The sequence below is a fragment of the Heterocephalus glaber genome, unplaced genomic scaffold (genome assembly GCF_053883595.1).
Source record: "Heterocephalus glaber isolate CG9 unplaced genomic scaffold, H.glaber_assembly_v1.0 deba00001744, whole genome shotgun sequence".
NCBI classification, from domain to species: Eukaryota; Metazoa; Chordata; class Mammalia; order Rodentia; family Bathyergidae; genus Heterocephalus; species Heterocephalus glaber.
This window is the reverse complement of record NW_028258450.1, coordinates 3520223-3538000: the sequence shown is the minus strand read 5'-3', so window position 1 is coordinate 3538000 and position 17778 is coordinate 3520223. Positions and strand designations below refer to the sequence as shown.

Genomic DNA, 17778 nt, shown 5'->3' with positions numbered 1-17778 from the left:
AGCTAAATCTCCAGTCCTTATAATTTTTTTGAGAAACAAGGTCTTGCTAAATTACCCAGGCTGGCCTCAAAATTGCAATCCTCCTGCCTCAGCCTCCCAAGTAGGTGAGATTACAAGTGAGCCCCATCAAGCCAGCTTGTTACATTGTTGCAATTAAGTAACAATGGGTTAAGTAATGCTCTTCCAGAAAAAAATTCCTATTTAAAAGGTTAACTCTAGAATGTGAATACCCAAAGGCAACCATCTGTATTTAAACAGCATTCTTCCATCAATCCTGCCAAATTTCCCTGTCAAAACTAACATAGAAGCATTGTTCTTTCGTAAGACTAAAATTCCAAATAAACTGTTAAGGGGGAAAGAAATGGAAATGAAAGGAACTTTACGGCTAATTACCATAAATCCCCCTAACCCTTATTTTAGTAGACAAATTTTAATCTCATATTCTTCGACCTCTCAGTACTAGAACAAGACATACATGTGTTCTATCAACCAGCGTTAACTAGAAAATTTTGCTCCTATCAACTGAGCACTTCCTATGCACCAGACCCAAGGGTTTCCTGTCATGTGTCACCTCACTCAAACTCACGACTCATCTGTGAGTGTACATGTGGGGTCTCCCCTTTATAGATGAAGAGCCCGGTGTGGGGGGAGCATGCCTGTAATCCCAGCTCTCAGAAGGCTGAGGCAGATCACCGTAAACTGGAGGTTAGCCTGAACTACACAGTGAGACCCTGTCTCAAAATACAAAAGGCAAAACTTTTTTTTCTCTTTAGGACTTAGCTTCTTTATCTGTCTATCTATTTTGGTTTTGAGACAAGGACTCACAATGTAGTCCACGCTGGCCTTGAACTCACTATGTAACCCAGACTGGCCTCAAATTCAGTGATCCTCTTGACTCAGTCTCTTGAGTGCTAGGTTTAGCACGCCATCGTGCCCAAAAAATTTGCCCAAGTCAGGGTCTGCAAAACCTGTGCTCTTCACCACTACAGCCTAGAGGGGTCTTCTTGTGGAAGTTTTTGGGAAATACACAATGAATAAATGGATAATTGAACAAAAGAATAAAGGAGGACTTTGGGCCAGGGATTTAGCTCAGTGGTGCTGCACCTGCCTCTCAAGTGTTCAATCCCTGCTACCAAAAAAAAAAAAAGAAGAAAGGAGGACTTCTAATGGTAACATATACTCCACCAGGGAGCTTTAAGCTAGAAAACGGAAGGAGGGGACACTACGATGGCTATGTTCAAACAGTTACAGGGTCACCTACTGAACACAGAGGGGGCTTCTTTTGTATGGGTCCAAAGGGTCATGTTGAGAGAGATATGACAGAAGGCTAACTTAGACATTGACCTTTTTTTTAGTTTTTTGAGGCAAAGTCTCCCTTTGTAGTTCAGGGTGGGCCTAAACTTACTATGTAGGCCAGGCTGGCCTCAAACTCGAGGTAATCCTCCTGCCTCAGCCTCCCGAGTGCTGGGATTACAGGCGTGCACCCCCACACCCAGCTTAGACATTGACTCTTAACTTCTTTCACCTCAAAAAGTCCAATATCTAGTCTTTAATTCATGAATATGGAAATAAAGACCACGTTTTTGGAATAGCATCAGCCATCCTTTGAGGAATGACATGGACCCCACCACCACTACCACCACCACCAAGCTACATCGCCAGTCCATATTCTACTTTGAGACAAGGTCTCACTAAGCTGCCCAGGTTGGGCTTAGTCTTGCAATCCTCCTGCCTCAGCCTCCCAGAGTGCTGGGTTTGTAGATTTAAACAAACCCTGGTTTACAGAATGTCAGATACATCCTAGAGATAACCGAAGGATCTCCAGTGTCACAAAATTAGTCAGGAATTCTTGCATGATTAACTCTAAATCTTCCTACCAAAAAAATCAGTTTGCGATGCCTGCAAGCTGGGCCACATTGCTGATATAACCACCAATACTTTAGGCATATGAAGGGTTCCTGGGCACATTTTAGCAGGAAATGCTATCTACTTAGTGACTTCTCATGTCCCCAGTTAGATGTCTGTCCCTCATTAGGAAGTCATTAGGAGCACTCTCAGCAGCAGCAGGTGCTTAGAGAGGTAAAAACAGCATCACCCAACATCCATCTTCTTTTGGGGACACTTGGGTAGCTGAACTGAAAAAGCATCTAGTCAGAGGAAGCCAAGCCCTAAAAATCTCTAAGTATAGTGTCTGATTGGTCAAAAATGGAAGACAAGCCAGGCATGGTGACATACATCTGTAATTACAGCATTCTGGGAGGCTGGGACAGGAGGATGGCAAGTTTGAGCCAAGTTTGGACAACTAAACAAGACCTGTCTCTAAAATTAAAAAAAAGAGCCAGGGATGTAGCTCAGTGTGAATGCTGTGTCCAATCTCTACTACCACACACACACACACACACACAAAGAATAGTACTGTAATTCCTTAAGGGTAATAAGTGCTCTGCAGTTATCTGCAACCTCACAACCACCCTGAAAAATAAAGGTTATTCTCCCCTTTCGCAGCTGAAAACAGAGGCTTTGAGAGCTTCACATCCAGCTGGAGAATGCTGTGATCTAGGACTGCTTCAATCCTCCCTCAATGATGAAGTGCCACAGCCCAGACACAGCTGGACCACCTTGGACCACCTTTACCTTGACCTTTCAGATAGGTGTTTTTGTAATAACAGTTAGTCCATTATTCTCTACCTTAAGAGTTTCCTTAAAAAGATGCCTTTCTGGGGATTTAGCTCCGTGGTTCCAGTGCCTGCCTTGCAAGCACAAGGTCCCGAGTTCAATCCCTGGTGAAAAAAAAAATGCCGGCTGGGATTTAGCTCAGTGGTTCCAGCGCCTGCCTTGCAAGTGCAAGGTTCAGAGTTTGATCCCCAGTGCCAAAAAAAAAAAAAAAGCCTAATTCTTAATCTCGATAATAACCATGATAAAATGTGATATAAACAGGAGTTTATGCCAGTGTTGCACTGGGGAAGAGAACAGAATCTGCCTCTGGCCTCTTGGCTTTCTGGAAACAATAGCATACAGGACTAACTAGGAAGCTACACAGTCACTGGTCTCTGCTGCCCACTAGGGTGTAAGTCCACCCCACAAACACCTCCAATCTCACTGGAGCAAGAAAAAGGTAGAATGCCAGCTACGAAATAAGAACGATCAAAAGAAGGGCCCTTCCTCGAGCCTGGAAGATGGCTGGGCCAGAGCCTGGAGCACAGTGGGATGGCAACACACTTGCCGAATAAGCAGTTCCCAGCAACGCCCAGGCCAAAGCTCCTTCCCACGTTCTCACGCTTGCTGGGCGAGCACTACCTGGGGTACAGATCTGTTCTTCACCTTGGTGTGCCACTCGCACTAGCCTGTGAGGAATGAGGCACAAAGGGCCTTGTTTATTTTTAGTACGTTTCACCCTATAGACACTGAAGTAGGTATAGTTATTTAGGTCCACATACAACTAGTTTTCTACTGGGCTAAGTTTCTGGAAGGCAAGAATCAAAGTTTTGTTTGTTTGTTTGTTTTGTACCAGGGATCAAACTCGGGACCTTGCACTTGCAAGGCAGGCACAGTGCCACTGTGCTAAATACCCAGCCTGTTTTCTTTTTTAATGAATTATCCAAGTTCATACAGCAAAGTGGCAGCAGAGCTAATCGCAGGCCTAAAGTCACCTCACCCTCAATAAACTTACACTCTATATAACAGAGCTGACCTAGATATCACATGAGTAAGTACCGACTGAATGCTGAGGAAAATGGTCAGGAGGATTATAAATAAGCACTGGCAGCTCTAGGGCTCCAGCAAGGAGGCCAGGTACTCTCTTTGGATAAAGAATATTCTATCTTCTGTGGGAACAGCAGGTACAGCTATTCAGTGACCTTAAGTTGTCAACTCCAAATACTGTCTTCTGGTCTCCATAAATACTCTCATACCTGTCAAAGTACTGATCTAGATTTGAGGGTGAGAAAATATGGTCGCTAGAGTTGTGTTAAATCCTTGACTGCTTGGTAACAGCTAAAAAGTCAATAAAAGAGAATCCATGCTGTTGGACATGTTTTTTAAATTTTTTTTTTTTGGTTCCAGGGATTGAACTCGGGTCCTTGTGCTTGCAAAGCAGGTGGTGAAACCACTGAGCTAAATCCCCCACCTGTTTTTTAAATTTTATAAATTTTTATTAGTACATGTTTGCAGTACATATAGTTTACATTCAGTGTGGGGAGTTGCTACATGTAGGTGGTACTTTTTATTTTTGAAGGGGGAACAATATATACAGAGTGTAACCTGGACAGGGATGGTATCATCTCAATGGGGGAAGAGGGAGACCGACAGAAACAGAGGCTTGCCAAGTTGGTAGCACACAACGGAGTCTTAGAAAGTGAGCTTCCACAAACTACATGACTTAAGCTCCCTCCGCAGCACTTTCTCGCATTCTATTACCAACACTGAACCTTTCTGACCAGTAAGTATTTTGTCATGTTGCCAACAGAGCTTTAAAACAACCTCTTCAACTAAATTACTCACTTATGCCCTAAATGTGCTGATTAACTGGTGCTCCCCCTTCTGGCTCAGAATAAATCTAAGGCTAAGTTTAAGAGAAAACCTTGAAGGTGGACTAATCCTTGTTGGGAAAGTCTATTATGTAAGCACTGATGCTGGGATTTGGTCTTCTTCAGGTTGGTACTTAGTAGCATGACCCAGTCACTCACCAGATTGAAGCATCTTTGTTTCAGGATGGACAGCAAGGAGCATGAAGTCCTGGCCTTCCTGCCATCTAACCCTCCTGAACGATGGAGAAAGGAAGGCATGCCACCCTACCCCACTACAGGCTCCAAGTGACACTGAGATCACAGCTCTTGGTTCCATTAAGTCTGGTGAAGCTGGCTCTTCCCTGCTGCTACCTCATACTGTACTGATGGCTGTACACTGGGCACTCAGTAGAGAGGGCCCCTAGACCCCTGCCTGGAATGCCACACACACTGACTCTGGCCCTTCAGTGCTATGGGCCCCTCTATCTGCCGACCTCCTCCCAAAAGCTGATAAGATTGAGCAGGAAGGCCATCCCTTGAGAAGCAGGGCTGATTCCTGGTTGCCTGAAAAGATACTGTAGTGTCCCCAGGTGATGGAGAGGGACAGACAGGCTCAAGGAAGCGGCTCTGTTCTTTGAAAAACAGATCTGGCTGCCTATTGTAACTTTTTTATTTTAAGAACAGGTATGCTGTAAGCTAAGGATAGTTAAAAGATAATCTATTTTTAATCACCAAACACGTACTACAGAAGTTCTCCAGGGTTAAAATAAACTAAGAATCGAGTGACACCAGTTTGAAACAATTTCTCAAAGTTCCACTGGCTATTTCAGGGTCTCCCTGCATTTTTTTTTTTTTTTTTTTGTACCAGGAATGGAACTCAGAACCTTGCTCTTGAGAGACAGGCAGCGGAACCACTGAGCTAAATCCCCAGCCCTCTCTGCCTTTTTTATCCTCTACTCAACTAGGTCCTGATGCTGGGAACAGACAGCACCACGCCATTCTTAGGGAACAGTGTTGGGAAGTGGACTCTGGCTAATCAAAGTACTTTGTCTAGATGGACAAATTGAAAGGACTAGCTGAGTGGTCTCATGTGTGCCCGAGCACTGAATAGTAGCTGCTTTCTTGCAGAGGCTGGGGCTCTGAAAACCCACTGGGGACAGACATCAAAAGACCAGGTTCAAAATTCTCAGCTCCTTCACCTCCACGTTACATTAATTTGGGCAAGGTGTTTAAGCCTTAGTTACATCATCTCTAAAAAATAAAAATGGCCAGGGATTTAGCTCAGTGGCACCCGTGTGCCTGAGTTTGATCCCCAGTACAAACAAAAAAAACCCCCAAAAAACCCAAAACCCCAAAAAACAAAACCCAGAATGAAAATATCACTTCACTGAGACTGTTAAGAGGGATAAGGGAAAAGCTGATATGCAAATACCTATTAGAACACCAGGCACGCAGTAGATATTCAATAAATACTCGAAAGTAAGTGCACCTTCCATTATCCAGCCTGGTTCTCCCTCATGTCTCTGCAGAGCCAGGCTAGGCTTCCTGCAACAATTTCAACAGATTCTCAGCTGAGGGCCATACTTTTTCCTGGAGAACTCTCTCCATGAAGCCTCCATCTTCCTGATTTGCCTGTCTTCCCCTTCAAAATCTTAGCTTTAGATATGGTTTCCTTGGGAAGCTTTCCTAGGTGCCTTGTTTAGGCTAAGCCTCCTTGTTAAACAATTCCTCAGTACCTTACCTCCTCTCTGGTAATGAGAAACACATGCACATATCCTCAACACATTATCACCCCTATAAACTGGATGAACACAGTGCCCACACCTGTGGCACCTATGACATCAGGCATGAACAAGTGCTTGTTGGGCACTCATGAACTGAGTTCAATGTTTCCTTCCAAAGAGAATGAATGAGCTTGTGTGCTGCAGCCAAAGTACTTCCTTTGGAAGATAAAACTATTTCAGGAATCAGAAAGGTAAAGTCGGTGTTTTTTTTGGTACCGGGGATCGAACTTGGGTCCTTGTGCTTGGGAGGCAGGCAGTGGAACCACTGAGCTAAATACCCGGCCTGCTTTTTTTTTGGTACCGCGGATCAAACTTGGGTCCTTGTGCTTGCAGGGCAGGTGGCAGAACCACTGAGCTAAATCCCCAGCCCCCGCTTTTTTAAAAAAAAATACTGGATTAAACCCAAGGCTTCACATATGCTAGGCAAGTGCTGCTCTACACTGAGCTGCACCCCAGCTTTTTTTCTAATTTTATTTTGAGGGAAAGTCTTGCTAATTTGCCCAGGCTGGCCTTGAACTTGCAATCTTCCTGCCTCATCTTCCCAAATAGCTAGGATTACAGAAGTGTCCCACGCACCTGGCAAGTCAGTCCATTTTTAAGGCCAAGGTATTTATTTGTTTTTAAAGCTCACTGAATAGCACTAGCCTTTCCTGCAACACAGTGAATCTTTCCTGGTAGATTATAAAGAGCTCATATCTCATAGCGTTTAGCTTGTCTGTCAAAAATCAACATCCCTCCCAGAGGAGTGAGCAGTCCAATTCCCCAGCTGGTTTTTATTCACACTAGAAACTTTAACTCTGTTCTAGGCCTCACAAAATGAGAGCTGTGTCCACACAAAGCCACAACAACCAGCCAATTCACTGAATCCCATGAAATAAGCCAATTCACTGGTGTGGGGGGGTGCATACAAACTGTCAAACTGGTTACTTGGTGCCTTTACAGACCAAACAATGCGTGATTGAATTGGTTAGCTTTTCAATAGGTTGTCTTGTCATCTGGCAGCTACAGTGAAGTAAAAGATTTTCTTTATCATTTAGTTTTATACACCAAATATATATACCCCCCCAAGAACACATCCTTTAGAAAAGTAAATAGCCAATAATGTCTTCTTTTTAAATCATGGTCAATCACACCAAATTCAGCAATCTGAACAAGCTCCAAAGGCACATTTGTGCAGTAAAGGCTTCCCAGCCTCATTTTTGGCTATAAAATAAGAGCCACCAATCCCGACCTCATCTTTGCAAATACATGGCATTGGGAGACAGAGACCATGTGCAGCACCACCGCTTCAGACAAAGCTCTATTCACGGCCCCAGCTGAAGTGCAATCACAGAGTTTCAATTTCATTCAGCTGAGTGCGGAAGGCTCCCACTGAGGGCGGGTTGCTGAATGGTTCCGCTGGGAAAAGGACCCAGGAGAGTCAGCTTTACAGTGTGCACTTTCATTAGGATGGATGAAAGCGCGCCCCTCACTCTGACTCCAGTTTTAGAGTGAAGTACTAATCTAGCAAATTAGCCAAGGGTGCTGAGAGTGATTTTTCTTTCTCTTCCATCACATTGCTACCCAGACCATAGGTTTTATGTTTTGTTACAGTGGTTGCCAGGGTAAGCACTGAGACAGCAGCTAAGTAACACAAGAGTTAAAACTTACACAAAAGGTGGGAACAGTGCTAGGCCAGACGTGGCTGCTCCTTATCTGAGTTCACAGCATGCCTATCCCACCTCCCGGACTTTCCTGACCCAGTGCTGGTGCCTCTCCCACATCTACTACATGACAACAATAGTGGCGCTTCCCCACCTGTACCACTCTCCATAATCATTCCTCACAACCCGAGGAAGGTGTTCTCCTTGTACGAAAGAACATGGAGAGGTGACTCATGCCCAAAGTTCAAGCAAGGAAGTAGGGAAGTTGGGATCTGCAGCTGCTAATCAACACACCCCGCCCTATCTGAACCCCCTCCCCTGCACGGGCTCTCTGCTGTGTGTACAGCAGAAGACCCATTTTCAGTAGCAGCGCAGGTCTTGCTGTCCCAGCTGGGTGCCAAGGTGAGGCCAAGACAGGAGCTGGCCATTTCCTGTGAGGTGTCTGACATGCAGGAGGAGCTGTTTTTAATGACCAACTGAAATCGGAGTGCAGGGCTTGTCCTCTTCAGATGAATGTTGTATTGCTTTGTCATGCCAATAAAATCAAAGGTCAAATCCCTCATGGAGGGGGGGCTGGCTTGGCATTCTCTGCCCTGATCCTATCCTAACCCTGCTTTCCTAGTATAAAACAAGTGCCAGTCTGCATTAAAGGGAGCAATGTAAATGGGAGGTTTGCTCTGGTGGCAAGGACTTTCCTTCTCTGCTCCAGAACAACAAAGCAGCCACACTCATTCCAAAGCACCATTCTCCAAGGCAGGAAAAGACCATTTCACCTTCTACTCACTTGGCTGCTGGACTGCTGGGCCAGAGGAATCATTTTGATTTAAGGGGTGTGACCCACATAACTAGACCTGCTGCTGAGCCGGCAGCCGGCCTCAGGGAAGCAGCCGAGCACTGGCAGGAGCAGAGCTACTTCCAGGCTCTGAGAGCCCACTATGCTCGCCAAGCCTCCACCACGAGTGAGCTGATGAAAGTTCGGCTTGCTTGGGAATGCGTTTTAAAAAGCATTATTTTCACCATGTATCAAAAATGTCACCAGAAGTCAAGAAAAAAATGTTTCACAGTAATTCAGTGCACTATTATGACACTTCCCTAATTCCCAGGTGTGCAAACACCCCCACAAATTAGAAGACTGGCAGCATTCAGATAAGCTGTTCTGGCATCAGTGGAGGAAGAAGTGAGGAGGGGAGCGGAGGAGGAAGAGAAGCCAAAACCTACAAAATGTTTGGATTGCAGTATCACTAAACAGGGGAGCTTTGGGGACATACTGGGAAGCTGTCTTCTGCTTCCTAAATAAGGACTGCTTTTGATGGGTCTGTCTCCCACCAACCTCTGGAGAAAATACTAGAGGCAGACAAAGAACTCCAGTGGAAAAACCATGGGGAAATCAAAGAGGAGAAGAATGCACTGATATTTATTAATAATCATCAGGAGGGACCAGAACACACACGATACTGCCCTTCTCTTCTTGACACTGCACAGGTAAGAAACTCGGGAAGCTCCTGGCAGTGGTGACGGAGGAGTACTCCAAGCACAGGTGGATAAAATTCCTCATGAGACACTGACTGGCCTCCCATGTTGAACATCACAAAAGAACTGTGAGCTCTCAAGGCAGCCAGGACTCTGGATCTTCTGATCTGTTATGTCTTGAGACAGCATAAGTTTTTGGCAACTTTTCTTTCCAAAGGTCTCTGTAATACCTTTAAATAAGTGACTTTGTTCTGTGCTGTTTTGTGAAAGGGAGAACAAAAAAACTTGGAAGGTAGGGAAACCATTTTGTATATTATAATGCTGGTCAAGGGTTACTGTATTTCTATTCCAGTCTTTCTCTGAAAAAAACACAGTATTTCCTCCTACTCTAAGTGGGGGGAGGGGTGACTGGGAAGTAATTCTATCTCAAAGCCAAAGCCCAAGAAGACAAGGTACTTACCTATAGATCTCTGCCCTGAGAACTACAAACTACAATTCTACCCAAGAGAAGTCACCTGCCTCTGAATTTGGGACTGCTGCCCCTCCATCTGGCAGAGTAGGCCTGACATGTATAATGCATACTGTTAACTTCTTCTTCCCTTCTCTTTCCCTCCCTGGCCCACTTGTGATCCCTAAAGAAAATCTGAGGCTCTCAATGCTGTAAGCAACAACTCACTGAAGGATATAACAGTGGAACTAGATGACACTCCAATTTTATAACTATGAGACAGGTTTAGAAGACTGTCAACTCTTTTTCATGTATGCATCTGGATCACTGGTTTAGGTGGGGAAATAACCATCCATTTCTTACTACTCTAAAATACAGTCACCTTTGCGGATCAGCAAAGGGAAGAAGGAGCATTGAAGAGACATATGGATGATACATACGTTTAGCAATAAGAGAGTGGGGCATGCAATTTTGCATCCTGGTGTTTAAATAAAGAGCAAGCAGACTGTCGCTGGCTTGGCTACTTGTCAGGATACTGACAAGTTCTGTGCTACTTGCTCAATTGGATGGTTAATGGTTGTTTTAGAGAAAGACAACTCAGGCTATCTACCCAAGGTCCTAGCTACTTGAGAGCTGCCAGTAGCAGCTGAGACACTGCTAACTTTTTAATGCTGGGTCTAAGAATAAATATTCTCTTTCTCTCCCTCTATATACACACACACACAGCAGGTTTTTTGTTTTGTGGGGTTTTTTTTGGTACTGGGGATAAAACTCGGGACCTTGTACTTGCAAGGCAGGCAGTGGAACCACTGAGCTAAATCCCTGGCCCTTGTGTTGTTGTTTTTTTTTTTACCAGAATCAGAGTAAGTTGTTCTTTTATTTTATTTATTTTATTTTATTTTATTTTATTTTTTGGTACCGGGGATCGAACTCAGGTCCTTGCGCTTGTGCAGCAGGCGGCAAAACCACTGAGCTAAGTCCCCGGCCCAAGAGTTAAGTTGTTCTTGAAAAGTCGTTATCATCGATCAGCTCTCACTGAGACACTGTATAAACAGGTGGTGGTGAACCTATGGCACACATGCTGCGGTGGGCTACTTGTATCATTGAAAGCTCTATAAAGTTTGCCATCACTGGTATAAACTTTCTAATTCATCCTAACTTGGTATCTTACCTTCGTGTTCCTCCTCAGACTTCGAAGAATATTCCTTCTCCTCGGGTCTTCGTCTGTTTCATATGGAATGACAGCATTGTCCCCTTTGTAACCTTGGGATGCCTGATCCTCCTCTTTCTTCCGTATCGGTCCCAGCTCATCATCACTCCCCACACTGAAGCTGGTTCGGTAACTAGCAAACCGCCCCAGCCGGGTACATCTCGTCCTGTACAGCACTGGCTTGCTCACCATGGACACCTTGCGGCCTCGCTCTAGAGAACTGGTGTCCATTTCACTGTCGGAACCATTGCCACTGCCATTGGACTGGGCTTTGTTGATATTCCGAATGGTGATGATCTTGCCTTGGGTGCTGTCGTGGGGTACAGAGTATATGTTTTCCTCTTCATTCCTTGGCTTGACCACAGAGTCCATTGGTTCAGCATAGTCAGAAGGGTCAAACCCATCCTGAGGCAGCCAGGGGCTAGAAGACACAGACTTCCTCTGCCCATCCCTGTGGCCTTGGTCTAGGTAAGACAGATCTCCCTTCGTAATGTCAAAATGGACAGGAGGCTTTGGTTTGACTGGCGGAGGTACTTTGTTGTTCAGTTTACTCTCAAAATTGCTCATGATGAATGACAGTCCATCATTTCCCTCCAGTTCCATAGAGAGCTTGGAATGGTCTTTGGACAGAGAGGCCAGTGATGTGTCTTCTCGAAACAGGCTGTAAGACGGGGGCTCAATATCCTCTTCCGAATCCTGCAAGTTGGAGTTGCAAAGTGGAGACCCTGCCCGAGGGGAGTTAAACACCTCCTCAGTGGTGCTACAGGCCTCAGCAACGTTATCATACATGTGAGTGGCCTCGATTATATTCTTTTTCTCCACCACATCTTTAAAAAATGGATGAAAGATCTCAAGTTTATGCTGAGGTTGGCTACAGGGAATGCTTGTGAACCTTCCATCAATTTCTTGAGCAATCTCTTCCCCCTCTGTTAGCTGTTCCCGACTTACATCATTGTCCAGGACATCTATAGCGCCATCAGTGAGTGCTACAAGCTGGATGGGGATAATATCCTGCACTTCACAGAGAAAGGCACGTAACATAGCCAAGGAGGCCTTACGTTTGGCTGAATAAAAAACAATGTACCCATGAACCAACCGGCTCTTTCTGACACTAAATGAGGAATGGTATGAAAGAATAGACAGTTCAATCCGTCTCTTATGTAGTCCGATTGGAAGTTCAAGTAAAACAGAGTTGCTGCTTCCACAATGGGAAGATTTACAGGTTTGGGACTGAAGAACAGGAAAGAGTATATCATCTGCACTAAAGGGATCCCCACACATCAGACACATAACAATTCGCAGATCGACATCAGCCAAGTCTTTGATACTAGCAGTGGAACTGACTAGATTTAAGTTACGTTTAGAGTCCAGAAGTCCCTTCAAAACCTGACTGATGTGCTTCTCATTAATGTTGCGTCCATAACCAATGCCTGCAGAAGCAGGGTCAAGAAAGACACACTGAAGTTTACTGGCAATTTGCTGACCTTGCTGTATTAAGCTATGAAGGGTCTCTCCGCTGGTGTCTCCTCTCTTGTTAACCAAAATTAATGTCAGGGGAAGGTGAACTAAATGATTATCCCGCCTGCCCAATGTGGATTCCCTGCTCTTCTCTATACTTTCCACTACGTAGGAGAGTGATTCCTTTGAATTGTAAAGGCAGAGGCAGCCATGGGGTTGAAAGGTTGGTGTCTGGAAAGAGTTCACAGGAAGCCTAACATTCCCTTCTATTGGCCTCAGGGAAAGCTCATACATTTTACCATCTATCACATACTTGTCATCATTTGTACAAAGAGCTCGAATCTCATTGGCTAGCTCTCTGGCAAGGCCATCTTTGCCTAAGATAACCAAGTTGATCCTATCAATGTTGGGGTCAGAGAGTGAATTTTTCTGATTCCGGTCAGATGGCCGGATAAACCGAGAACTAATCAAGTGCTCAATCTTAGCATCCACACAAACTGGGCAGCTGGGGCATGTCTCCTTTGTTGGGTGGTAAACAAAATGAATGTGCTTCAGAATGAGGGCATCGCGCTCTGCTTGGAGCTTTTGTAATGCTTTAAATCGCTGCTCCTCTCCCAGAACATCCTGAATGACACCCATCTTCTCTTTGCTGGGCTTAGCATCCAGTTCTAACTCATAAAACAATTCTGAGTATTCCAAAAGTAACTCCTGAAACTCTTCCTTTGCTTTGTCTATAATCTGCTTTTGGTGCTTGCCATAAATATCCATGTATACAGATTCTTCCAGCCACTGGTAGAAATCTTCATTCATAATAAAACTACGGGCCTCTTCCCAGGGCTTTCCAGGAGTTATGAAAGGCGAGGTCTCCAGGTTTTCTTTGAATGCCCTTCTCATCTCCGCTCTCTTCCTCTCATTCCTTAGCTTCTCTAAGTGGGCCTCATACAGCTGCTCTGCAGGGACAGTATCCATTAAGTCAAAGGGAATCCGTTCGTTTTCCATGTTGTCAATGTGGCTAGTGGCATCCCATGGTGTTTCTTCAAGCACAACAAACCACTTCAAGAATTCTGGCTTAGTCTCTAAGAGTTTTTTGGCTTTTATGCAGCTTAGGTGGTCTATTTCATCTAGATTAGGTATAAGAGCTTCGAAGGCTAATGGCAGGGCCGCCAGGTACAGCTTTCTCCTGCGCTCAATATGTTCATGCTTGAGGCGGTGGATGTGCTGTAGAAACAACTTCTTGGCTTTCTGAGTCCCTTCCAGGTAGACATAGTCCTGGTACTCTGGGGAGGCCTGCATCTTTCGGCTGACACTCAGCCAGTTCTCATTGTGGTTTTTCACAATGCGACTCACCAGCCACTCATACTTGTCTTTTGCTGTAGCTATCTGCTGACTCTGCTGCTTGAGAGCCTCAAAGTAAGGAATGATTTTAGTCTTTCCCCGACTTTTATCAATGAGTTGCACTAAGGTGCTGAAAGCCAAGTCCACATTTACATTGGATCTTGCTGAGGTCTCTACAACCTGAAGGTTCTTTTTGCTTAAGGCAAAAGTATGTGCATCTCTAATGTACCGCTCAACGCCCTCATCACACTTAGTCAGGACCACCACTATGGGCTTTTTTGTTTTTGCAAGCTGATTGTAGAGATTGGAGACAAACTTGAGCTGGTCATCAAAGTTCCTATTCATGCCCCTGCTTACATCAATACCAAGAAGAAAACCATCTATCAGCAGCTTTCCATCTGGCATTTGTTTCTGCTCAAAGTCCTGCTCCAGTCCCAGCTGGTCAGTGCAAAAGTACATGAGTTTTTCAGCTGATGCAAGTTTAGTTGCAGCAGCTCTCTTGATATAGGGCTGCAGGGCCGTGCTTCGATGGGGTTGGAAAGTTTGATCATCAATAAATTCGGTCTGTTCCACAATGTGCATCTTACATTCCACACAATCCTCCAGGGAGCGGCTAACTTCTCCCCAGTAGAGAAAGTGGTCATTATTGACCACTCGCCCCCCGAAGTCACTGGTGCTGAGGACAGAGGTATGATCCAAGTGAAACTCATCAGCACTGGGGCGCACGAAGCGGTTGCAAAGACAAGACTTCCCGATGCCACACTGGCCTTTCTCCTTCTCTGTCCCAGACAATCCCACCACACTGATGTTGTAGGTGGGAATGCGGACATCTTGCTTTCTTGCCATCATCATCGTCGACACATCCTGCCACAATCAGCCACTTCCAAGATCAGATCAGTGTTTTCCAGTCGAGCAGAGGGCTTCTCGACATTACCAGTGGAGGCTGGCTGCCCATGGAGCAAAAATGTAAGGTTCCACAGTGCTTGTACACCACTATGAGGTCAGTTTTTACTCCTTCTTATTGCCAAAAGCCAACATTTCTTCCTAAATGAAGGGGAAAAAAAACAATAACAATTCATCAGCATCATTTTGGAACCCAATTTTAAACCCTGAATTATAACAAAAATCATTTAACAAATATTTAGTAAATATCTAATATGGCAGGCCTTATGCTAGGTGGAGATACAAGGGAACAAGACTGATATCTATGTACTCTCAAAGAGGTACAGTCCAGACTGCTGGAGGATATAAACAAAGAATATGCTAAATCCTAAAGCAAGATAGTGAGGACTGCTTAGAAAAATGGCTAACGCAAGGAGAGTACACGATCATCCAGGAACATCTTGTGCAAGAAAAAATAACAGGACATCTCACAAGGACAAGGATGCCATCTTGCAAGGCTTCTCACTGGCCAAATCTGGGACAATTTGAATACCAAAGTAATTAAATAATAAATTACAATGAACTGCAAAAAACTGAAACATGAGTGCATTCGACTGAATCAGGCAAAAATCATGACCAGATGGAAAATCTTGGTGAGAAGCAGGATATTTATATAGAATTCAGGTGTCTCCTGATATATTAATTAGCTGCAAGGGAGAGAGGAAGGAAAAACAACCATAGACAAAATAGAAATTACATGGCCGGGGCTTTAGCTCAGTGGTGCCATGCTTGCCTCATAAGCGCAAGGTCTTGAGTTTGATGCCCAGTACCAGAAAAAGAAAAAAAAAATAGCAGTAACAGTAGAGAAGTAAGGCAATACTTTGGGGAAAATAAAGTTAAAATCACTGATGAGGAATACAAAGATATTGTGAACCTCCAGATGTGGTATTCCCCCCAAAATACCTCACTATGCAGTAATATGGCTTAGAAGATACAATTTGAATCCAATCAAACATAAAACACAAATGAGCATTCAAATTTGATAAAAAATACTTTTTTCTAAGAAGGGGGGGGGCTCTCTGGTTTTTAAAAGTATTTTAGTAAAAGAAATGGCCAAAAACCCCACAACAACTCAAAAATGGCTATATAAATGTTCTAGATAAGAGAGGCTGAAAAGACTTTATATCTAAATATAATTATCTAACGCTAGACTAAATCCTGTACCAGAGGAGGAAACGAATCCTATATTGGACACTAGATCAATTAACATTAAACTATAAATGGAATATCAAGAAAAGTATTTTTAAACAAAGTCAGTACACAAAAATCAGCTGCAGTTTTACATACGAACACAAAATAATCTGAAAAGAAAATTATAAAAATAAATCCTGTCTTGGGGCCGGGGGTGTAGCTCAGTGGCACCACGCTTGCCTGGCAAGGTCCTGAGTTTGATCCCCAGTACTGCAAAATCAATCAATCAATCAATCCTGCCAGGTGTGGTGGTCCACATCTATAATTTTAGCACTTGGTGGACTAAGGCACGAGGATTGCTGCAAGTTTGAGGCAGCCTGGCCTACATAGTGAGTTCACGCCCAGCCTGAACTACATTTCTTCAAAGACACAAAAATGGTCAATAAATACATAAGATGTTCAACATCAACTAAACCAATAAAAAAAGAAAAAATATTATTAGAGAGGATATAAAGTAATTAAATTCTTTCTGTGATGTTGGCAGGAATTTAAAATAGTGCATGACCCAGTGATTTCTCTCCTGGGTATGCACTTAAAAGAGCTGAAAATAGGGTCCTGAACAGGTATTTGTATATCCACATTCACAGTATCATTTTTCACAAAGCTAAACCATGGAAGCAACCCACACGTCCACTGACAGATGAAAAGATATGGAAAATGTGGTACATACATACAGTGGAATATGATTCAGCCTTAAGGAAGGACATTTTGACACATGCCTCAAGTGAACTCTTAATATATAATATTAAGTAAAATAAGATAGTTATAAAAAGATAAATATGATTCCACTTATATGAGGTACCTAAGAGTAATGACAGACAGCAAACAGAATGGTGGCTGCCAGTACTAGATGGAAGAGAGAATGGAGACTTACTAATGGGGAGAGTTTCAGTTTTAGAAAAGCAAAGAGTTTTAGAGATAGATGGTGGTGATGGTTGTATAACTTTATGAATGTATTAAATTCCACTCAACTGTAGAGGGAAAAATGGCTAAGATGGTAATTTTATGAATATGTATTTTACACAACTTTTAAAAAGAATAAAGGGCCAGGGATTTAGCTCAGTGGTTCCACTGCCTGCCTCAAAAGCACAAGGACCCGAGTTCAATACCTGGTAACAACAACAACAACAAAAAGTAATATAGGGAGGATAAACCAGGAAAAAAGTATCAATGTAAATTTTTTTTTTCGGTACCAGGAATCAAACTAAGGACCTTGTGCTTGTCAGGCAGGCAAGGTGCCACTAAGCTAAATCCCTGGCCCTCAATGTAAATTTATGAAGTTGCTAACTATCATGAGCGGGAATATCCCTTTTAGGAAATATATACTGAAGTATTTTAAAGAAAAGGGCTATAACATATGTAAGTGGTCCAGAAAAAAAATGTATATATTAAGAAAGGGTAAGAACATAAATGAATAAAATGTTAACAATAGGCACACCTGGGTAAAGTGTACAGCATATTACTTTTGTTCTATTGTTGTGACTTTCTATAAGGTTATAATTATTCCTAAATTTTAAAAAATTCTTAAGGTATGAGTATGTGGTAGTTTCCCTGACAAGAACATAACCCCTTGAGGATAAAGCTACTGCTGTCAAGTTCACTGCTGTGTCCTCCCTCCATGGCACAGTGCTTGCACAATTTCTTTAATTTTTTTTTTGTAGTAGGGATCGAACTCAGGACCTTGTGCTTTTGAGGCAGGCGGGGGAACCACCGAGCTAGATCCCAGGCCCTATGCTTGCACAGTTTCTAAAGGATTGAATAATCAAGTAACTATGAAGCATATGAAAGGGTC

General features: G+C 43.6%; 1 protein-coding gene across 2 annotated transcripts in view; it reads right to left on the bottom strand.

The window, feature by feature from the left end:
• Nucleotides 1-17778, bottom strand: part of Arhgap35 (Rho GTPase activating protein 35) — a 115869-nt gene that overhangs the window by 53727 nt on the left and 44364 nt on the right. For both annotated transcript variants that reach the window (XM_004867085.4, XM_087200541.1), the window contains exon 2: nt 11022-14897. In XM_004867085.4, the coding sequence (XP_004867142.2) occupies nt 11022-14705 (3684 nt within the window). In that variant the 5' untranslated portion in view covers nt 14706-14897. The remainder of the gene's footprint in view (nt 1-11021; nt 14898-17778) is intronic.